Source organism: Apus apus, chromosome 16, assembly GCF_020740795.1.
Source record: "Apus apus isolate bApuApu2 chromosome 16, bApuApu2.pri.cur, whole genome shotgun sequence".
Taxonomy (NCBI): domain Eukaryota; kingdom Metazoa; phylum Chordata; class Aves; order Apodiformes; family Apodidae; genus Apus; species Apus apus.
In genome coordinates this window covers 12267114-12290481 of record NC_067297.1, presented here as the reverse complement: position 1 = coordinate 12290481, position 23368 = coordinate 12267114, and the positions used below count along the sequence as shown (strand labels likewise).

Below are 23368 nucleotides of genomic sequence, written 5' to 3'. Positions count from 1 at the left end.
GCAGAAACATCTACCACTATGATTCTCTTCCCCCACTTGACTCTCTATAGTTACAAAACTCATGGGCTTTTAATGTTATTAAATCTCATTTTCCTTGTCTTTTCCAAGCACATCAAGAGGGACAGGGGGAGAGAGGCAGCACAAGTTGGTGTTGTTTCCTTAGGAGGTCAGGCTAAGGACAAGCCTTGAGGTTCTTCCATACTACCACAGCTGTCAGGAGGCTGCAAGCACTTTTCCCCAGGCTTGGTATTTTAAGAAATACAAATACCAGGTTCTTTCATCACCCTGTACTGTGTACAGGTGTACAAATCTAAAAAGATTCCTGAACTATATAACGTAAAAGGAGAAAAAGCTGTGAAAAATTTAAAGATTGATTTGTGAGACTTGCAAAAAAACAACCAACCAAAAAAAACCCAACCAAACACAAAAAAACCCAAAGAAAATCCCCCAACCTAACAATATTCCACAAAATACTTTTATCCCCCCCTAAAAAAAAAAAACACTTTTATGGTACTAACTGGCTTGGAAAAAAAATTACTCAGTTACAGGAAGACTACTAAGTCTATCAGCTGATTGCATCACACACAGTGTGACGCTGGAGCAGAGTCCAAGTAAATTGTTGCAGGGTAAAACAATTCTTTCCCAGACCATTCTTTCCTGTGGGATACTGGAATGCCCTCAGCCATCACAGGCAGCAGGAGCTGACAAGTTTCACTGTGTTCCAGATAAGATGTAAGATTGCAGTTCATAAAGCATATTTTTGACAGCTTGTGTATTCTACATGCATACACCTGCTTTTTCCTCAGCAAAATGGTTAGCTTTAAATAGGTGTGAATTTGGCTGCTTTGTTATTATTTCAATTATATGACACTTCTTTGGGTATTTACGTGTCCCTCCTCCTCCCTATTGCTAAAATATCCTTCTCTTGCATTTTGCTCGCCCTCTGCACAAAGCGGGACCTTCCTCGGAAGCGATGCAGGGTTTGTGTTCGGTCTGGAAGGCCATCTAGTGACACAGCCGCGCAAGAGAACATGCAAAACTCTCTGAGAGACTTGTCTCTTTTTCTTTAGTTGAATTATCGCGCTACACTCAGGCGTTCCCTTGGGCTGTTGCTGTTACTCCCACAAGTGGCATCTCCCAAAATTTTTGAGTCGATTTTGGTTTCTGGAGAACTGACTGAGCTTATGTGAGAGGGAGCTCGGTGTTTATCCTTGCTGGGAAAGGAACAGAACTTTTTCTGGGGGTGCAGAATGGTGGTGGAGTGGCACCGGAGCAGCTCTGTCACCACCTCGTTACCTCCGGGGGTCTCTGCTTCCTGCCGCCCTGGCTGGCACTGCGCGCTGCCCCCTCGGCCGCTGCAGGCACTGAGGTGGAACTGGAAGACATCTCCTCAGCTGCTGGTGATGTGCGGCAAACCAGCGTGGCGCCCGAGGTCCGGAGGGGCTCCCTGAAGGAAGGAACGAGCGGGGCGGAGGGGAGGACGCTGGCCCCGCAGCCGCCGGGCAGCGAGGGGGGCCCAAGCCTGGCAAGATGGCGGGTGGGTGGGGGGTGCGGAGGGGAGCGGCCCCGGGGCTTGGCGGGAGGAGGCCCGAGGGGGTCCCGGGGGGCTCCTGCAGCGCCCATCGGGCCTGCGTGTCTCCACACGGGTCACCCACGCGTGGGTGGGCAGCCGCACGCGGGCGAGGCGCCGAGGCCGTGGGTGCCTCAGACCCGTGAGGCGATTTGTGGCGTCAGGGAGAGGCACTTCCCGCCGCCCCGGGGGCGTCAGGAGGCGGCGCGGCCCCTGCAGAGCCCGCAGGCACCTGAGGCGCCCGCGGCGCGGCCAATCCCCGGCGGGGCGCGGGCGGTGCCGGCCCGCCCCGGGGCGCCCGGCGGAGGGGAGCCCGGCCCCGCGGCTCGGAGGGGAGCCCGGCCCCGCGGCGCTGAGCCCGGCCCGGCTCCGCTCCCCTCCATGGAGGCGGCCAACGGGGCCCTGCCCGAGGCAGCGGCGGGGGGTTCCCGCGGCAGCGCGGCCGTCCCGTCGGGCAAGAAGGAGGTGAAGGTGGTGATCGTGGGGGACGGCGGCTGCGGGAAGACCTCGCTGCTGCTGGTGTTCGCCAAGGGCGCCTTCCCCGAGGTGAGCGGAGCCGGCCCGGCCCGGGCGGGGCGCGGAGGGGCTGGGGACCGCCCGGCGGAGCGGCCGGGGCTGGTCCCCGTCTAGAGCTGCTGCTTCTCCCTTTGCAGCAATACGCGCCGTCTGTCTTCGAGAAATATACTACCAGCGTTACGGTGGGCAAGAAGGAGATCACCCTGAATCTGTACGATACCGCAGGTACGGGGCTTTTCACAGCATCTTTTGCATTGACCCAATCCCAACAGAATCGGGCGGTGAGAGGCGGTTGCTGGGTGGGAACTGCGCCGGGCACCGGCCTGGGGCTGAGCCGAACCCACCCCCGGGTTTTTGAAGTTTCAGTTAAATAAGCAGAAACTTAAGCTGCCCCTGTGAACATGCCCTTACTTCTGTTCCAGCAGCTTTTGCTGGGTCAACTTAAACCAGACTGACGCTTGAGAACTGTAAGGCTGGATATATTTTCAAATTGCTTTTCTACTAGCATGCTTTGACTGTAGTAGCACAGTTAAGACTGCTAGAGGTTAGAGTACAATCAAAAGAAACATCTTACCTGTTGCATGCATAAATGTGCCTTCCAGAAAAAGAAGTCACTTATCTAACGGCAGTTTTAGCCATGGCTTCATTATCTAGTTCATATCTAGTTAATTGTCTTAACAACCCACTTTATTAAGAGAATCACATCAAATAGCAACCATACCTGAAGGTATTGAAAGCTGGTTCCCAGATGCAAAGCATAATACAATCAAGCAGGAGAGTATTTTAATCTCCTGCCATGTGTGATTGAATAGTGAAGGAAAAAAGGCTGGTTTGTGCTCAGGACAAAAAAGCTGTAGTACTAAAAGTTATTTGAAGATGTTGGTAGTTTGTTTGGGTTCATTTCAGGAACTTGTGGAATGATTTCTGTTCAACTTCATTACAAGTTTTTTAACTCTGTTATCCAGCTGCGTTCCTAAAAAAACCCTAAAATTGACACATGCTGCATTTCAGCTCTGAGTAAATAATCTGTTCCAGTTCAAGCCTGTGAAGCTGTTCCAAATTTACACCAAGACAAATAAGAATGGAATGCTGTCCATATTAGTTATGAATAGTAGCAAAACATACTTACCTTCTTGCATACCTTACTGATACCTGAATAAATAATCTTAAAAGTTTCTAATCTAAAAGTAGATTTATTGCTAATCTTTACTGCAGTATAGCAAGATCCTGGGCACCCAATTTGCCACTCATCTTCTTGTGCCAGTATTACTGTTCTTGAATCCAGTAATTAGGAAAATGTAGCTTCTACTGAATGACAAAGCTTTGTTGTTTAAGTCTTAAGAGAAAAGAGAAGGGCCAAAATCTAGTGTGAAAGAGGGATTTCCTTAATATAATCTGTTGGCACAAAGGACTTGTCACAGTGAACTTGTCAAGTTTTATGTTTGTTCACTGTCAAAGTGGAGTTTTTGCCTGTCACACAGCTCTTGATACTTATCTGGCTCATGGAAAATCAAGCTGTAGCTTCTAACATTTGCTTTTGGAGCCTCTTGCAGGCTTTAGGGAGCGTGGGCTGGCTGCAGAAGGGGTGGTAGGCAGGGCAAGTGCAGTATTGCAGCACGGAACACACCAAACCTGCCATCGGGGCCCAGCTCCTTGTGTCGTGTGGAGAAGCCAGCTCTGAGCAAGAGCTACAGCCCCCAGCAGCCTGGAGAGCACTGAACCCAGTGCTGGTGGCTCCTCTCACCCTGTTTCCTTGCTCAGGCATGTAACTTCAGCAGCGTCTACCCTTCCACATTTAGTTCACAGCTATAAATACTGCCCTGTTGCAGGACCAAAGCACTGCCCTATTGAAGAGTACAGCAGGGCAAATTTTGTGTCTCATAAGACACTTTGGAAAGACTAGAGTTTTGGTTCTGTTTCAGAGCTGCTTGCATGTTACAGATCTGTGTCCTATTCTGTTGTTGACGCAGCTTTTCATTCTCTTCCTGAAGCTGGGAGTTAAGCTAGAGGAAGAACTCACTTGAGCACATATTTTAATGTCATCCTGTTTTTAATAATACAAAGGTAATGTTAAATTCCTTAATGATTAGTCTAGGACCAGGAGTTGTGTCCTGTCCTCCAAGTACAGTAAGAGAAGAGCAAGAGGAGTGACCAGTTGACAAGAGAACTGTTCCTCTGCCACATGAATGCAGCATGGGAGATGCAGTTTTGGACTTGGTGTTTCACTGTGTTGACTTGCTTCTGTCATCTCATGCAACAGCAGCTCATTGAATTCCTGTCTTAGCTGGGTGATGATGCTCTGGGGTGGGTAAACAGCAGCAATTGCAGCTTAGAGAAGAGTCTAAACATACAGTTGTTTAACAGTGCAGCATATTGGCCATATTTTATTAATCATCTTCTGACTTACTGAACTGCATGAGTTGGTCTTGCTCTTCTTTAAAATCCCAAGACAGCTTCATGCTTGTCTTTTTCTCCTCAGTGTGAAAGGTTCCCAAATCATTCAGTTTATTATAAAATCATTTAAATGGATCAAAAGGATGTAAAGCCAGTTCTGAGGTGAGGGGCTTCAGCTAAGTGCCGTGTAGCTGTGTAGGGGAGGGGAAGGCAAAGCTGGTCTTCTAAAAAGTGTCACTTGATCTTCATGATGCACCCACTGCAGAAAGGACTTTGATATTTTTAGGATCTTGCTGAGAGCAACATTAAATAGAGCTGCATCTACTTCAGCACATGGGAAGGGAAAGGATGGGTTCAGCTCCATGGGCTGTTTAAAGTCAGAAGCATTCTTTGTATTGTCTAGTCCTGCGTAGCTTGGGACTTTGAGCTTGTCCTACTTACTGAAGGAGAAGGACACAAAGTGCCTAAGAATTGAACAACTCAAGCTACAAAAGCTGTTTTTTTCTTGACAAGAACTTGGTAAGAAACTAAGTTAATGAGTTAGTTTAAAACGTGCTAGAATAACAATTTTCTGTGAGACTGTTGCACTGCTCTACCCTGTCTTCCTCATCAGAGACACCTCTGGCTGTTGCAGGAAGTTGGTGGTATTCGTACGCAACACGCAAAGCCCTGGTAACACCACTTGTCTCTTCCACAAACAGGCTTTGCAGCTGCTTATTCAATTAAAAGTTTCCCATTTCTTGCTGTGCTCATTAGAGGCAGAAGCATTGAGAGATACATCAGCTGCAATTTTTTACACACTGAGGGAGTAGTGTTGATGCTTTAGCTACGGCTCAGACACAAAGTTCTGTTTTTGATGCTGTTGGGTGCAGAACTTTCTCAGAGCAAGGAAAAGAGCTCTGCTGGGCTGGGGAGGAAGTCATGCCTCATCACTGTGGGTGCTCGCTCTGACTTGCAGGAAGCACATGCAAAGCCTCCAGTGGGAGTTCTCAGGTCTGTAATGACAGATGCACAGCAGACTGAGGCCGTAAGAGAAGTTTTAAAAGCTGGCATATGCAAGAGTAGTTTTTCTAACTTTGAAAGGAAGGGCATGGCTGAGGAAGACAAAAAACCCCCAGCTTTTTCAATGCAGTGTGTCTCCCCACCCCGATGTCCTCTTCTACTGGCTTTATTTCTGCTACGAAGAAAGTCTGCCTACCCATCTTTTCTAAATGGAGTAGTGATAAAATGTAGCTGCCCAGCAGGTAACCTGGTGTTCTGATGGAGCCTGCAGAATAACAAATCAAAGGAAACTGGGTGCATTTCTCCGTGTCCATGAGAGCTCCCCATGGTGCCGTTCCATGTTGATCCCAACATGGGTGTGGAGTATTGCAGACAAGATAGGGACATCTGTCGGAAGTGGTTGGCTGGTCTGGACTGGGTGGCAGGATGTTACATTCTTCCTCACCCATCAGTGACAGCTCTGCTGTGGAGCAGCTCTTACCAGTGACTCCCAGGCTGGCAAGTCTTGACTCTCATTTATCCTCTCCAGTCAGTGGCAATGGCTGCTGAGCTCCTTTACACACTGAGCAATGTGCAGGCTGGCACATCTTGGGTGATGAACTGGAGAAGGGATGAGGAAGAGCCAACAAGCGTGGACATGCACCTGAGACCGAGACCTGTGGTTTTGCTGCTTTTCCTGTTCCCCAGCCATCAGCAGGGGCAGCAGTCAGGTGACAAATAGATCTTCTTCAGACTGCTTAAGTTGTGGTTTCTTCTTTATTAAGTCTCTGAAAAAAAACTCAGTTGGAAAAGATGGGGTTTTCTTCCTGAGCTGCCATCTGTATCTGGTAATTACTGCTTTCTCAAACTTGATCTCTCAAAGCAAGACACCGTCAGACCCCAGCCTGCTGATTACTGCCAACTCTCAGCTACAGCAAGGGGAAGAGTGCAGGTCTGAAGCAAATCAGCTTCCTCTTGTCAGATCACGTGCTAGAATATCCCTTATCAGAAGAATGACAAATCCCCTGGTTTTCCAGAGTTCAGCAGCATCCCTAAGATTTGCTGTGTAGTTGTGCTTCAAAGACCACTTAAGCCTGGCTCATGTTGCAGCACATCTTGTAAAATGACATGTGTGCTGCAGCGAGCAGGGCTGCTGGGGGCACAGTCTGCTCATTGCTGCTTCCTCACAGCTCGCTGGGTTGGCATAAGCAAGTTTACCACAAGATTTTTGCTTCAGCATTTGCATCTAGCAAATGAGGTGTTTCTTCTCCTCACGGCATCACATGTGCAAATGTGTTTGGGAGAATGGAACCACTGCCAAATTGCGAATGCTTTAATCAATAACTGTCAAATCCCTTTTGCTGATTTTGCTTGTGAGCAGCAAGTTGGCAATTGGTGATTAGAACTGCTTCAAAGTACTTAGCAGTTGAACAAAGTAGGCTTTCTATTAAAACTTGTCACGGTCAAGTATTGTATTCTAAAGCATCAGGTTTGTCAGTAAAGAGGAATCTCCAGCATTTAAGGGAAGCAATTTTACAAGTATGGAAAACTTTCTGTCTACACAATTATAGTACTGTTGTTCTTGGAACTAGGTGATCTTTAAGGTCCCTTCCAACCCAAACCATTCTGTGATTCTATGATCTTTACATATTGCCATCATACTGCTTGTTTATTAAAGATAGAGACTTCTCTTATCCAAAACACCCCTGTGTTTCAGGGCAGGAGGACTATGATCGACTGCGACCGCTCTCGTACCAGAACACAAATGTCGTCTTAATTTGTTACGATGTCATGAACCCCACTAGCTATGATAATGTAGCAGCCAAGGTAAGAGGCTTTCCTCATTTGCTTCAGCCTTTTAAATGAATTACATACACCTGCTACGTGACAGGACATCAGATTAAAAAAGCTGATGCTTTTAGGGTTCTGTACCTTGGGCGTGTAAGTGCAGAGATCACTCATTGTGCACTGAGCTGCAGGTCGCAGACCTTAGACCTGGAGCTCACCCCTCCACAGCTCCTAAGTGCTCACAACTAGGGTTGACTCCACAGAACGCTAAAAAGATCACAAACCAGCAGTGAAAATGCTGTAGCAAAGTGAGACAACCAGGATTCCACACAGGCATTTAAGATCCAAGTCTACTTCCCTCACATGCATATTTAGCTACAGGGGATAGGCATGTGAGCCAGCAGTTGTCTGTACTAGGACTGTGATGCTCCAAAGCAGAAGTTAGTGTTCCTGTACGGAGCACCAGCAAAACAAAGGGAGACTTGGTTCAAATTCTGCTCTTAAGTAGACTTAAGACTCTTGAGAATTTAGAGGAGCTCTTCTGAATTTAAACAGATGTTAAGTAAGCCCTTTGGCAGATGTTTTGTAGGACTTCAGTGTTTCTGTAAAATGCAAATAGGGCATCTTGGGCCCCTGTGACCACGTTGATGACTTTCAAAATGCTGAAATGGCAGCTTGTATTAAAGGCTTGATTGTTTTGATTTCAGAAGAAGCCAAAACAACACCGAAAAGAAACCCACCAAAAAACTCCCCCCAAGAAACCCCAACCAGATGTAAAGGTTTTGTTTCTCTCCCATCAGTGGTATCCTGAAGTGAATCACTTCTGCCAGGGCGTCCCGCTCGTCCTGATCGGCTGCAAGACAGACCTTCGGAAAGACAAAGAGCAGCTGCGCAAGCTCAGGGCTTCTAAGCAGGAACCCATTACTTACAACCAGGTAAATAAAGTGCATTTGAAGTGGTGTCCTCTTTGCAAGAGGTAAAGGACGCTTCAATGGCATCAGTCTTCACAGGTGCAATCACAGATACTCCAAAATCAGGTGATTGCGGTGTCCAGGGAAAGAAATTCTTGACAGCACTAACAGTTTCTCCAAGTCCTTTTTGGAAGTGGCCAGATCACCATCCATTTTTAGTATCAAAGAGAAATTTTAAAGAGTGTTTTGCATGTCTTGGGGTGTGTAAAAGGAAACTACTAGCTACACCTTCTAGGACCATTACATCTCATTCTTGTTTCCTTTCACAGCTGAGTTATTACTGTTACAAGTTTGTGAGCCTCAGCAATTTTGCTGGACTCCCCTCATAATTTTTTATTAGCATACATTGCTCCCATCACTGGTGATTTGATCAGGATTGTGATAAAGACTGGAGATGCTAGGATGCACATTACAGGATTAAAAGTACTGACCATTTCAGAGAAAATGTGCTTTGCAAGTGGTATTTAAAAATAAACCCTTTCAAGGACAATAGCAAAAACATCTGCAAGGCTTCTCCAACAGAAGAGACTTTTCTTTGAAGTCTCTAAAGTAATCTTACAAAAACCCCTACATGTTATCAAATTTTTTCACTGTGTTATGAAGCTGTAAGACTTACAGCTGGTGTTACAAGACAGTTACAAGTGTAGCTGTCCTAGGTACAGGACTCACACAAGACCTTTCTGCTCTGGTCTCCCACTTTTTTTTTTTTTTAAATTACAAAGCTGTTCTCTCATCTCAGAGCAAGAACAGCAGCATGTGAGTCACACGTCCCAGGAACAAGGTTAAGTGCACTAAGACCTTGAATGAATCACTACTTTTTCTGAGCAGCACAAGGAGAAACTGGAACTGCATCACCACTAGACCACACTGGGACATTCAGCTTGTCTTCCTTGTGCACAAAATGAGGACCCTGTCCTGTCACTCTGTGAACAGCTGTAGATTGTCCCTCATTTGCATTAATAACTCATTCATCACCCTCACATTTGAGGTTCGAGGCAAACAACAGACACTTTTGGCCATTCTGCTGAGGTCTCATGCAATTAATTGCCAGGCCCCATGATGTACAGACTTTGTCTCCTATGTGAGCCCTCCCACTTCATTTTTCTCCCCTTCAATATAAGCTCCCTCAGTCTTTTACAGCTGATGGCATCTTGAGCCACATGACATGATGCTTCCAATGCCTGGCACAGAGGACATGAACAGTATCTACCAGCACTGCAGCTTGCAAACAACTGGAAGGAGACAACTTCACTTAAATATGCTGAAGAAAAATCCCCCTATAGAAGCCAGAGTGCTCAAGTGACCCCACTCCCAGGGCTGATAATGAACACACAGTTTATGAGCTGTGGGCTGCAGACCTGGAATTCCCACTCCAAGGCTCACAAGCATTCATAACAGGGAGCTGACTCTCCAACAACAGTAAAAGGATCACAAGCAAAGTAAGAAATCACTGTGTTTGGTCTGTAGTGATTTTGTGCAGCCAGGATTGCATGCAACTCTTCTAGATTCCTGGCCGTTCCCACTGCTCACATCCAGGTGAGGCTGAGGAGCACAGGCACCCACTTCTGTGTATGAGGATTCTGGCTGAGCTCCTGTGATGCTCCAAGAGTCAGGGTTCCTGCATGTTGACCAGCAAAACAAGGCATCAGTCCAGATTCTGCTCTTGCATGTGACATTAATTGATAGTTAAGGTCAGGCCTGAAAAAATACCACTGTGTAGACATCTTATCCTCACTTAAGTATCTACCTCAGCATTTCCTTTGAACAAATTTAACATCGAGAGTATTTTTACACAATCAGCAGTTAGCATTTAGTCTCTCTAATGCAATGAACCGTTAGACCAGCCTCTAGATCAACACAGGGGAAAAAAAAAATCCTAAGTAATGCTGCCTTGGTTTATTACCAATGCCACTTACACTCTAACACTATTCTCAGAAGTTGCTTCTTTCCTTACCTTATGATACGATGATGGACAAAATAACTCCCTTTCTTCCCCAATTAACCTTTCGTACTTTACCTTTTGTTCTTCCCAGGGTGAAGCAGCTTGTCAGCAGATAAATGCAGAAATTTATCTGGAGTGCTCAGCAAAATGTCGTGAAAACATAGAAAGTGTTTTTAAAGAAGCAACAACCATCGCACTGAACGCCATGAAAAAAGCCAAGCGCCAGAAGAAACAGACAGTGTGCTCAGTGCTGTGATCTGGACTGCAAGAGAGCATTGACTGCACCTGATTCAGATTATAAAAGCAGTAGAAGTTAAAAGACTTTTTTTTTTCCCCATTACATGTTTGTATTACTGAAACCATTTTTAAGTTGTGGTTATTTTTCCTGTTTTTGCACTTTTGTTGCCCTGTGCCCCGTTTTCAGAGCTCTTTACCACGGTTAACTGATGCCACATTCCTTTGTCCATCTGGCTTTTGCTATGAACTGCAGTTTACCACCAGTCAGGTCTTGGACTCACTATTTAAACTGCAATGAACAGTGACTGCTGGCATATGACTTCATTAGTGGGGGAGGTTTTCCCTCTGCAAAATAATTGTGGCATGAGGTCATATAGAATTTACTGGGTTTTTTTCAAGCAGAAAAGCTGAAAAGCCACATCTTTTAGAAGAAGCAGTGTTAGAGCAGCTTACCAGGCACCTTTCAAGAGAGAAATGGAAGTTCTGTGCTAACATTGGTATGAGCTGGCCTCAAGTTGCACCCAGAGTGCACAGACTGTACCTCTGGGCCAGCTTTGCAGAGCTGCACAACCTGGTGCCTCCAATCTCCTGGTTCTTTTGCACATCGTCATGCCATGAAATCACAGATTTCAGGAGCAATCATTAGTTTGTAGCCATCAACCAAACCATGGATGAGGAAGGAGGTTTCTGCAGTACAGGTGTTGCTGAAAGCTGTGTCAGGCCAACAACTCCTGCCCATCCCCAGGGAGGATACACCCTCACAAGACACCACCTTTTGCTAAAAAGTTTGCGTGGTGCATTGCAGGAGTCTACTGCTAGACAACCATTGCACATGGAGCCAGGTAACTGGACATCACACAGCTTTCATGCAGCTTTGTCCCCTGCTGGTTACATGACCAGCTGGTGAAAACCTCTGGAGCAATCTATCATTATTTTACAGGCAGCTTGAAGATGTTTTGATCCTTGAAATCTTCCTTTTTTTTTTGCCCTCCCTAATGTGTTTTGATTTAATCTAGGTTTGTAAATCCCTACAAGCTTAAAATGGAAAATTAAAAAAAAAAATAAATTGCAAATTTGTGCATATCTTGGACTATACAAATATCTTGATTTGTGCAGCCCTAACTCCACAAGAAGACATTTATCAGTGACAGACAAAGCCACACATCACCTGACACGGTATGAAACTGGAACATCAACATGCAGGAAATAACTGCCTTTACCCTCAGCTCCACAGCAGGAATCTTTCTTGCTTTTTTGATCTGGGTTTCTCACACTGCAGAACTCAAGTGACTCACCACACACAGAGCTCCCCAGCCCTAGAGAATCAGGTCCACTGCTCAGATCCAGCAGGTTCCAACATCGCTCTCAAAATAAGAGCTTACACTTCATAAATTCAAAGAATAAAAAACCAACCCCCACAGGGTGTGCAGAAGTCAAAAGTTAACATAGCAACACACAGCCCAGCTAATTTGAAAGTCGTTCAAAAAATGCAAATTGCAATTTATTATTCATGCCCACAGGACAGTGACACTGCAAAGGTAATTTTTCTAGCCTCGCAGCAACAGAACTGATGAAACCATTTCAAGTCTAGTGCATGTGGATTTCTTCATGAGCACACTTACTGGGAGAAGGGCATTAATTTCCACATCACTGCCAAAGCATTTGCCCAATTTGGGCTTTGTGTGAGCTCACAGGAAGCCTTCACCCTTGGGAAAGATGCTGCCTGAAGCAGCTCACAGCACTGACCCTGCCCTTAGGGAGGTACAGGTGTTCCAGCACCCAAAACAAACTTGTTTTAATGTGTAAGTTTAAGTTGAAGCAGCACAAGGAGGTGACAGTATTTACTCTCTGACATCCTCCTGAATGAGTGCTTACATTCTCTTCATTATCAGTACAGGCACAGCATCTAAAGACAGTATTTAATATTTTTGCTAAGCATGTCCTCAGGTTGGGAGGACAGGCACTGGGAGCAAAAAATACTGAAAACAGAAACCCAAGTGCAATTGCACTTACTGCCACTGATTGAGGCCATTTTAAAGAAAACAGTGTCTCAAAAAACCAACCCCAAAGGGCAGTGCAGTTGTTATGAAGAAGGGGCTGAAGCAGTTCCACAGTGAGTGGTTTATTTTAGGTCTTTTCCAGGCCTGCACAGATGACCTGGTCTCCCTGGAAGAGGACTGCCAGACTTCCCTCCCATTTAAAAACTGCTTTTGCTTGCTTATTTTTGTTTTCCAAAGAGGATTTCCCTTCCTTAAATACTTTTTCTGAGGTGTATATACCAGCAGTATGGAACAAAGATGGGTTTGGTTTTTTTTCTTCACAGTACAGATACATTAATATTGCCACTGAAAAATGTGCCTTAAACAAATGCCTTTAAAAACCAGCATTCGGTCTGTATTACAGATCAACCTGGAGTGTTCATAAACCTTTGCAAATCCAATACCCAGAATTTAAATAATAAAACTGGAAAGTGTTAAATACCATTCCAGAATTGGAATCACAGTAGATCTCACATTCTCCTAAGGCTGGCCCTGTGCCAGGCAGGTGCATGCTGCTCTATGGACAGGAAAAAACAAAACCCAAAAGCAAACATGTTTTGTATTAAATATACATAAATAGCAGGACTGCAGACTGGAGAGCCATGCTTGTGTAATACTGAGTCTGTGCTGGCACAGTCCTTATTCTTCACCAGACATGGGGATGGGCAAGTCTTTCTGAGCCCATCCCTGGCACAGCTGGGGTTTAAGCAGGATCCATCCCAAAGCCAGAGCCTGCTGCAGCTGGAGGGGTGGGGAGGTGGGGTTCACAGCTTCTTCAGTTTGTCTTTTTCTTCTGGAGTTTAGTGTGCACCACTTTGAGAGTAGTGAGGAAGTTCCCGAGGAAGAGCAGCAGAAATGTGAAGGCCAACACAAAAACCTGAGGAAGAGGAGGAAAAGGTAAGAGCTGAGGGTGTTTGCTTGGGCCACACTGAAGCTCTGAGGGGGCTTGGTGGGCAAGTCCAGGGACAGCACATGAGAGATCACTGCAGCCAAATATACATCCACACATATGGAAAGTATATTTTTATCATCATTTAAGTAGCATTTACTACTTTTTAATATTAGAACATGGATTATACTCCACATAAGTGGACTCTATCAAGCAGTAAAATCATTAAATCCAATCTAATGGACTGACATTATTCTACAAGCACTTTCACTGAACACCAGTGGCACAGGCATGGGGGAAGGACAGGTTTCTGCAGGAAGCTGTGTTCCTCCTGAACAACATTAGCACACCAGCCACAGCAAGATCTGACCAAAACAATGACCATCAGAGCAGAACCAACACCCACCTGCCATTCTTTGCACTCCTTATGCCTCGACAATCCAAAAAGTGTGATTGCATTATATAGCTGCCAGAACTAAAAAGAAGGGAAAAGAAGCAATTTAATTACTAGCAAAAAACCCAAATCTTAGAAACATCTGCCATGGGTGTGTGTGATCTAAAGCACCTTTAAAGCAGCAGCAGATCCCCCCAGGCCCTGTGTCCCAAAGGGAGGAACAGGATTGCCTTACTTACATGCCCAAAGAACAAGAAGGGAAGGAGAAACGTCAGCCCCCGCCACATCCAGGACTGAAATCCTTCTGGAAAAGGTTAACAGAAGAGGCAGAGAGTGAGCACAGAGAAGCCAGGACTGGACCTGCAGCCCTCCCCACCCAGACCACCCCATAAGGGCTATTCCCATCCTGCTCTGCAACAACCAACCAATTAAAAAAATTTAGACTTGAAGGTGTGGAAATGGGGGGAGGATGAAGATGGCCAAAATCTCCATCTTAACCCTCTCCAGATCAGAGCCCTCTACTTCTGACCCACAGGACCTGCAGAGGGAGATTAAATCCTGGCTCCCCTTCCTGCCACAGGACGCAGAGAGGGGGGTGGCAGCCCCACAGAGGTTGCTCTCAGAAGGCCACAAGCAGTCTCCCTATTACTGCATCTAAAACCTTTGCAGAAGACTTTGCAAACCAAATACTGCAGAAAGCCTCACCTACTGTAAGGTCCAAGTGGTTTCTCTCCCCCAAAGCACGGAGTCTGTAAAGGCAGCCCCTTTGGTAATAATACTGTAGGAACTGAACACAACCTGGAGAGGAGAGAGGAAACATCGTTGTGCTGGCTGTTCAGAAGTGTGACAAACTAACAAACTATTTTAGTAATGTTTAATCCAGCAGCATTTAATTATTGCCTATATTTGTACACTTTACATTTGCCTGGTATGGTTTATATTTGTACAGTTTAATACCCCAGTGTTTACCTAGCAGAATTGTTTTTATTTTCAGCCCATGATATAAAACTACTTTATCCCCTGAATTAACAAGGTAAGATATACTCACTCTGAAATATTGAAAACGCTAAAAATTGGCTGCGAAACATTTGATACATGAGACCATCTGGCCTGAAAGCAAAACACAAAGGAGGTCCATTTGTTTGGTAAAAAGCAGACAGTGCAGTGACCTTCCCCCTCAGCACCCAGCCAGATCCCATCAGCAAACCAAGCAAGCAGCTGGTACCCAGCCCACTCCACCCTGTTGGGAGCCCAGAGATGGTCCTCCAGGCCCACATCACAACTTTGGCTTGAAGGAAACACTCTCACTCATTAGGTTTCCACATTTCCCCTCTCCAACATGTATAAATGCTGTCCTCTCTAATTCATTTGCTCATCGTGGTTTTCTCTAGGCAGCCACCAAAGCTGTTCAGCAGCATTTGGCTCAAGAATCCAAGGGGTGGAGCAGGGGGTGGTTGTGCTCCTTATCCTGAGGGCAGTTCAGGATAGACAGAGGACAGGGAACCTTCTGCTCCAGCCCCTGCATCATCCCCTTACAGATTCAGGAGCAGAAACATCTCATTTTTAAAAACAATTGTTAACTAACCAGTCCATTCCACAGCTGAGCCAGGGGCCATACATGGGCTGCATCGCCATGTTGTCCTGACCAGCCCCTGGGAAGGTAACTGGCAGTTTTGGCTTTATACTTGGTTTGTAATCTGGGTTCAGTAAAGGCACCAAATAGATGAATTTTGTGGCATCCTCCCTCTAAAGCAAAGTGCTGCTTGTTTGCTTAGTTGCACAGAAACAGGGAGACCTGCAGAGACTTTGCTACCATCGGCACAACCATGGCTTAGGCTTTGAGGTTTGGTTTTCCTTTTTCATAAACCAGTGCTGTAAACACAGACATGCAGCATTGTATTTATAACTGAAAACATCCCTAAGATCAGACAAAAAACAAGTCTGACACTTTGCCACGTGCCCGTGCAGCTTAAAGCTTAATGAACCTGCTGGATTTTAATGCTCAGATGATGTAAAGACCATGATTCAGGTACCTCGAGCCACCAAGAGCAGACTCACCACGTTAACATGACTCCAGACAGGAATGTGGAGACATAGTGATGAGACACCCACCAGCCTTTGATCCTAAACAGAAAAAAACGTGGCAGTTAGACCAGAAACATGGGTTTTAGCATTATAAGTCTGGCTTTACAGACAAAAAATGATCCTGGCTTGAGGGAGGAGAAGGACAGGGAACAAAATTGATGGCCCAACTCAAGCCAAAGGGGTGCTGTGCAATATGCCCTGGCAATATGACTTTGTTGGAACACAGATCCATGACTGCTGGAGGGAGGCTAAGGAACAGGGCACATCCCACGTGCTCCCACGAGCTCTCCAGCATAGCAAGAAGCAGCAGTCCCTGCAGCACGAGGCTCCACGGTGACTAATGATGCACAAGTTTCAGCCCACACACCCTTTTTTTTTTTTTCTGTGCCATAAATATGTGACATATCCAAGTCCTTCCTATGAGGCTGTTTCTTTCGGACATGAACACTGCAGAAAGCTCAGGAAATTTCAGTAAAGTGAGCAAGTGCTGTAGGAAGGACCTCAACATCTGCCTTAGGATACCCCTACCAAGAAGAAACAAGGGCTTGGAGTAAGGATGATAGAATGGTTTCGGTTGGAAGGGACCCTGAAGATCATCTAGTTCCAACTCTTATCTTTCACTTAACTTCTCCCATGGTTTTATTTGTGATCCCAGATTTGTATACAATTAACTCCTAACCACCAATTTTCCCTCAACACGGCTGCAATTGTCACACGCCTCATGAGGGTGGCCATGCTAACCACAGGGTGTGGAGCCAGCACCTCAGTCAGTCCTTTCACCAAAAATACACACACTTTTACAGCCCAGACCACATCTACAGCTACCAAAACATCCAACGCTTTGGACAAAGCACTATGGACTTGTAGGAACTGCACTTTCTCCCTCCCCAAACCTCAGGAGGCTGCATCTTGGAAGCAACCAAGGAGGAGAACAGAGACAAGAGACCCTGTAGAGAGGCATCAGCACCTCAGATTTGCTGGGCTTCAGCATCAAGCTGAATCTGCCTTTGTGGGTTGTTTTTCTTTTAAGGACATTTCTTGCTTTAAATAGTTCTTGCAGGTGGCTCAGTACCTTGACCCATTGCTGATGAGGATGCTTTCCCGTATCGTCAGCGTGCAGTAATACCACACTAACAGAAAATTAAACACTTCATCTGTCACCCTGTGACACACAAAAAAACAGAGTAAAAAAAAAAAAAAATCCAGTTAATTATGAAGACACATTAAAATAAATAGCCTACTTTTCTTCCTTCCCCTTGGGTGAATGAAAACGTGGCCAGGCAAGGCCATAGACACCAAGTCCCAGTCCTGAACATCTCTAATCCACATACAGAGCCACACACATGGGCAGCAGCACCAGGCTCTGAGTCCTTTCTTCCAGGAAGTGCCCCATGATACAACACTGCAGATCTTCAGCTGATAAGCAGGAATGCAGAGATGACACTAACTCCTTCTGAAGGAGAGAAAGCACCATGAAAGCAGCAGATGATCCAATTTAGAGAGGCATTTCCAGGTTAATTCAATGAGGAGATTCCATGAGATCTATATAAATCCAATCAACTGAAAGAGCAGGAGAGCATTACACTCAGGAGGGGAAAAAAACCAAAACAGCTTTATTTCGCCATTTGCAAACCCCTGAAGCCACAGGGATTCAGGGCAGCCTCTGTCCATGGCACCATCATTCCCTGGTATGATCCTGCATTCACCCAAACCCAGAGACACTACTGTGGAAGTGCGTGGCTCCAACACCTCCCTGATTTTTAAAGCAAAACTGCTTAGTTCAAACTTGTTGGTGCTCAGACACTTTATCATGGTCTAGAGATAACGTTTCAGGTCTGACCATTTAATGCAAATCCTATTTTGTTGCCTTTGCAACCCCAGAGCTGCAGCACAGTGCTGGTCCCTGCCAGGGACACCCCCCAGGCAAAACCAACTGCTTGTTCCCAAGCACACTATGATGCCAGGAAAATGATGGATCAGGAAACACGATGTTGGACTTCTCTTAGTCACAAGACACTCCATTAAAAGTTAAACAAGGAAAAGCAAGTAGCTAAAACACAGATGATGCTGGTGTTAAGAGGTGCAAAAGCTGTCCTGCTGTCCAGCTGCTCAAGCCTAAATGTTGCCAGAGCCTGTCTCACCATCCTTAATAGCAGGGAACATTTAGTTCAAACCCAGCACATTTTTATTCAAAATACTTGATTAAAATTAAAAATGCAGCTTACCTGTAGTGGAGAATAAACCTGCAGGCAACAGCCCCAAGTAACAAGATTATTGTCAGATAAAGTTTGAACTTCTCATACTCATCCTTGTATGCAAACCTGGAAGGGAACAGCCTTTACCAGAACATGGCTTTGCTTTTTCTAATCAGATACAAACCAACATGCTGACCTCAGAGACATGAGGTTTTGCTTAAAACATTAAGGAAAGCAGGAGCTGGCAGTGAAAGGCAGAGCTCTGCCTGCAGGGACCTTCCAGGCTGCAAGGCAACTCAGTGGCCCAAGTCCGTAAGAGCTGATTTCTGGGTTGGCATGATAAGAATTAACAAAAAGTGAAAAAAAAAAAAAAATCTCCATTTTCTGAAACACATAGGCCTGGAAGTCACAATACCATTTTTCACTGCAACCCCCCCCTCACAATTAAGGCAACACACTGGGCTTAAAAGCAAGTGTAGGACAGAATCCATTAGAGCTCACAACACATTAGCTTGGTCCCGTGTCACGGTCCAACCTGCCCACCTCTCAACATTTCATCTTTTATCTAAGAGAAACCCATTCCCATCTCTGGACTTCAGTCCATAATCACAGCTGGCCCCAGAGGAACCCAAATCCACACATGCAGAAACACTCACTCACTTTGCTTGGTTACTCAGCAGAGTTACATTCACGTTTCCCAGCACCAGATTTAAGTACAGGCTGAAAAACAAAGAACAAAGTGGACTCATGTAAGTCTGTTTTATCTTAACACCACAGGATCTGAGCTGGAGACCAGTGTGTCTGTTGAAGCCACGTTTGCTATATTAATGTATTAACAATGAAGGCAAACTGGAGATAAGACTACAGAAAAGGATTTAAATGTGGAAATCCAGTCAGCACTTCCAAGTTAGCAAGACTACTTTTATTTTAACAAGAAAACCTGTGCTGCCCACAGACAGAACATTTACATACACTTCCAGCTAATGAACGGTGTACAACTGACACACCAGCTCAGCAAGAGGTTTATGACTAATCCAGTTTTACATGTATTTCTTCAACATGCACATTATCCTTTAGGAACAACAGTACTGTGAGCATTTAAAAACTCAGCCCTCCCAGAGCACACATCCCCCTGGCAGAGCACGTACCCATTCTTCTTTGGCAAGTAGGCTTCCATGTCAAAGAAGGCATTTTGCCTCTCCTTGATCTGGGTGCTGATCTCCTGAATAAGAGCAAACTCCTCAGGACTGGCTTTGGCCTTGCACCTGCAAGAACACAGAAACAAGATATTCCTGTTTGTGTTTTTAAAGTCTTTTTCTTTAAAGAAAAAGAATGTTGTCACCAAATCCACCATCCATGCTGTTAACAAGCTCACTACAGGAGCTGATGCCATCGTGTACTTTGCTCCTGTATTTCTGCAGCACCATTTGGCTTACCATGATTTTATTTCACTGCCTGGTTTATGCTGTTGTAGGTTATTTCAACCAAACGGCCTCAAAATCAGCTTCTGTTTTCGTCTCAGCTCAGTGACAAGATCCTGTACCTCTTCCCTAGCAGAGCACATAGGGAATATTGTGCTATATTGTGCTTTTTTGCAGGAACTCCTTCCACTTTGGGAACTTGGTGTGTGGTTTCAGGCACTGCCCTTGCAGAGGCTGCAGCTCTTCAGGCATGGTACCTTTCAAGGATGTAACAAAACACACAGCTGATGATTTTCTGACAAACTGTGGTTTTACCAATTAAACTAAAACAGAGCAGCTCACGGTGGCGTCAGCAACCTGTGGTGTTGGAGGTTGTGTTTTCAGACCTGCACACAAGGAATCTGGCTCCTGGGGATCAGCCAGAGACAGTTCCTTCCTATGAATCCACCCAGGAGTGAGTTACACCTTCAGCTTTGAGGACTGATGCTTACAGAGCAAGGCTTTGCCCACCCAGCAGAACACAGGGACCCAGAGGTCCTGCAGCACACTGCTCACACTTCAAGGCTCCCTCAGAGCTCTTCTCTATTTACCAGATTCCCTTTCTCATGGGATTACAAACATTTTATCTGGCTGTGATAAATTGAGGTGACCCAAGACTAATACGGAGCAAAATTACCACTATGACAAAGACTGCATATTAAAATGCTAAAAATCCAAACATTTCAGCCCTTTGGGAAGGAGAAATATCCCATCCCCACCTCCTCCACGTCTCCCGCTACCTTTGCAGGCTGTGCTTCAGATCCCTCAGTGTCTTCTTCTGCCGCTGTATGGAGGTGCTGCAAGCTGTCTGCAAGGTGGTGACTTCCTCCAATTTCTGCCTGTAAACTTTGTGTGTCTCCTGCAGGAGAAGAGGAGATGATTGGGATGAAGAGTCCTTCTAGGTTACACACTGCTTTTGGTCCTCGCCTCTGAAGGAAAAGAGCAAAACCCTGGTTTTTTGGGTGTCATCAGGCACCCCAGCAAACAAGCAATGCCAAACCACCATGGATCCAGCATAGCTTAAATGGATACTAATGAAGTTCCTGCAAATGAAGAGCATCTTCCGTGCCTGCCTCGTTTCCTCTTTCTAACCAGCTTTCCCACTCAGGAGCTTCTCATTCCCATCCCACCCTGTAATGGAACTCTAATCCTCTGTTGATCCCAATCCATCCCCATCAAATGGGTGGCTAAATCACAGAGCAGGAATTCTGATTTCACAGCCAGATTAAGTCTGGGGGGGAAAGGAAGAAATACAAGGACACGGGTTACATGGCTATTTGCCTGGCTGCTTTATTTACCAGCACATCAATGATCACAGAAATTGTCATTATGCTAAAACTATACAAAACAAATCTTTGCTCTCCTCCTCATTAAGACCTGGCTGGTAGTTCTTCACTATTTACAAGAGCAAAGCAAAACAAGCTCTAGATTTAAAAACCTTGATAACCAAAGTAACCTCGTCCAGGCACCACAGCTCTCATGGCTTCAGGATTGGTTTGGATTTGCTAAGTACAGGCAGGACTTTGGGGCTGGATTGCACAGTAACTTGTTCTGTTTCTCTAAATGTCACACAACAACATCTTTTAAAAGGATGTTTCCAAGGGTATAAGAAGCTCTTTGCCAAAAAGTGTTCAAGTATTTACTGGAAACACAAACAGGCAAATTGAGAGCTGGTAAATTCTACTGCTAGCCAAAGAAATATCAGGATAATGATTTCAAACTGACACGAGTATTTAGAAGAATATATTTACTAGTAGAGAAGTTATTTATTCACCAAAAAATTATCCACAGGAGAAGGAAGACACGGCCCCTGGCCCAGAACTTAGAACACAATTATCAAATAAGGGACAGGGCAGAGAGCACTCAAACAGAGATCATTACGCCCCACGGGTCTGACACTGCTCTGGACACACCAAAAATCTGCCCACCATCCTTTTTTTCCTCACTAGCATAGCCCAAGAGACCCATTAAGAGGAGGAGACTGAACTGCCTTGGAAAACTCCAAAAGGGAGCTCCTTCCAAATGGAAGCAGCAGCTCCCACACAGCCCTAGAACAATTCCAGCTGGAGATGAGAGTCAGGCCAGGCAAAAAGGGCACTGAAGGGGATGATGCAGGGACTGCTGCTGGGATAACCACACTCAGGAGATGCTGTGTGTCCAAAAAAACACCTGTGCCAAAAGGCACAAGCATGAGCAGACAAAATCAAAATACTTTCTTACCAAACAGTTGGGGGTTTATGCCACAGATCAAGGTCTGACTTCAGTGCAGCTGGGGAGCACATAAGCTTCCTCCAAAGCAAACCAAAGCACCACCAGCACCTCTTGGAGGTGGAGCAGAGCCCCATCCTCAGGCCAGCACCACATTCCCCTCTTCTGCAACACCATCTCCCAGAGAATGGATGTTATCCCAACTTTTCACCTCTACAGTACTGACCACTGGACAACACCCCATGCCACCAGCAGCTGTGACCCACCGGGTGCCATTTCTACTTCCCTTTGGTAACTGGAGGAGCTGAGGCAGGGATAAGTTATTGACGTTTTGCTGTGGTTTAGGGGCCACACGTTCTGTGCAACAGCCTAGAAGAGACTAACAGCCCCGCAGAGCCGGAGCAGCCGGTGTTGTAGAAGTGGCTTAAAGATTTAGCGCTCGTGTAGAGGAGCAGCAGCGATGCTGTCCCGAGTGGGATGGTTCCTGGAGGGAAAACCCTTCTGCAGAAACAGCTCCCAGCCTCTGCTCCAAAATCTTTCTGCCCATCTATGGATTTTTGTAAGGCAGACAAACACCGCTGCTGTCCCTCAGACCCCTCCCGAGGGGGGTAGCTCCGGCCGAGCGCCGCTTCCAGCCGCTCCCAACTGTCCACACCAAAACGCCGGATCCCGCCTTCCCGCCCTTGCTCCAGCGGTGGGAACCACGACCCCGCGTCCCCCCGGGTGCCCCCTCGGACGCTGCCGGGGCTCGGTCTGGGACGTCCCGCACCGCTCCTGGCGTGTCTGGGGCGCCGCGCCCGCTGCCCACGCGTGCTTCACGCACGCACCCCGGGCCCGCGCCGAGCCCGCCGTGCACGCGTGGCCCCGCCGGGCGCAGCCCACCCGGGGCGCGGCGAGGAGGGGGCGACCCGCTCCGCGCCCGTGGAATTTCCGCGCCGAGGCTGCCCCGGGGCCAGCGGAGGGGACCCGCGGCGTGCGCGCCCGGCTCCGGCGGCGGGCGGGGTGCGGGGGGCAGCCCAGGGGCGAGCCCCGCGCGGCGAAGCCATGAGAAGCGTCGCCAGGGAAGGCAGCGCAGCGCTGCGCAGGGCGCGGGAAGCGGCGGACGCGGACAGCGAAGCCGGGCGAGGGCGGGGCGGGGCGGGGCAGGGCTGGGCAGGCAGGGCAGGGCAGGGCTGGGCAGGCAGGGCAGGGCTGGGCAGGGCAGGGCAGGGCAGGGCTGGGCAGGGCAGGGCAGGGCTGGGCAGGGCTGGGCAGGCACGGCACGGCAGGCAGGGCACGGCACGGCACAGCAGGCAGGGCAGGGCCCCCCGGCCGGGCTCACCTGCAGCAGCCGGAACTCCTCCTGCAGCGCGCGCCACTCGCCGCCGCACCGCTCCAGCTGCGCCCTCATGGCTGCGCGGGGCGGCGGGCGGCCCTGACGTCATCGCGCGGGGGGCTGGGCGCGGCGCCGCCGTGTCGCGCGCCACCCGCCGCCCCGCCCCGTCCTCCGCCCGCCTGAGGTGAGGGCTCGGCCCGCCCGGCCCCCCGCGGCCCTTCCTGTTGTGGCAGAGCCTGACGCGCCCCGTGGGGCTGGGAGGGGAGATAAAACCCTCCGTGTGGCGTTGGCGGGGCCGCCGTGTCCCCTCAGGGGACGGTCTCTCCTCAGAGCGACCTGGCGGCTGAGGCGGCCCAGCCCAGCCCAGCCCAGCGGCTGCCTGTG

At 47.3% G+C, this 23368-nt stretch overlaps 2 protein-coding genes across 4 annotated transcripts; one reads left to right on the top strand and one right to left on the bottom strand.

The window, feature by feature from the left end:
* Window positions 1-1878: 1878 nt before the first annotated feature.
* Window positions 1879-11482, top strand: RHOF (ras homolog family member F, filopodia associated). 3 transcript variants are annotated; one of them, XR_007891074.1, is made up of 6 exons: window positions 1879-2116; window positions 2224-2311; window positions 7179-7288; window positions 7957-8184; window positions 9351-9659; window positions 10254-10344. XR_007891074.1 is itself a non-coding variant. In XM_051634434.1 (5 exons), exons 1-5 carry the CDS (start codon window positions 1952-1954, stop codon window positions 10416-10418), a joined length of 756 nt encoding a protein of 251 aa, XP_051490394.1. In that variant the 5' UTR covers window positions 1880-1951; the 3' UTR covers window positions 10419-11482. The 3 variants fall into 3 exon arrangements, 2 of the variants coding, with proteins under 2 accessions (XP_051490394.1, XP_051490395.1); XM_051634434.1 differs by lacking the exon at window positions 9351-9659 and having other exon boundaries at window positions 1880-2116; window positions 10254-11482; XM_051634435.1 differs by lacking the exon at window positions 9351-9659 and having other exon boundaries at window positions 1886-2116; window positions 8050-8184; window positions 10254-11482.
* Window positions 11483-11867: 385 nt separating this feature from the next.
* On the bottom strand, window positions 11868-23078 carry TMEM120B (transmembrane protein 120B). Its single transcript, XM_051634433.1, has 12 exons — window positions 22991-23078; window positions 20202-20320; window positions 19150-19266; window positions 18662-18721; window positions 18032-18127; window positions 16879-16968; window positions 15780-15845; window positions 14770-14831; window positions 14427-14519; window positions 13961-14025; window positions 13734-13802; window positions 11868-13315 (listed from the first exon to the last, which is right to left on the bottom strand). Exons 1-12 carry the CDS (start codon window positions 23057-23059, stop codon window positions 13214-13216), a joined length of 1008 nt encoding a protein of 335 aa, XP_051490393.1. The 5' UTR covers window positions 23060-23078; the 3' UTR covers window positions 11868-13213.
* Between the last annotated feature and the right edge of the window lie 290 nt (window positions 23079-23368).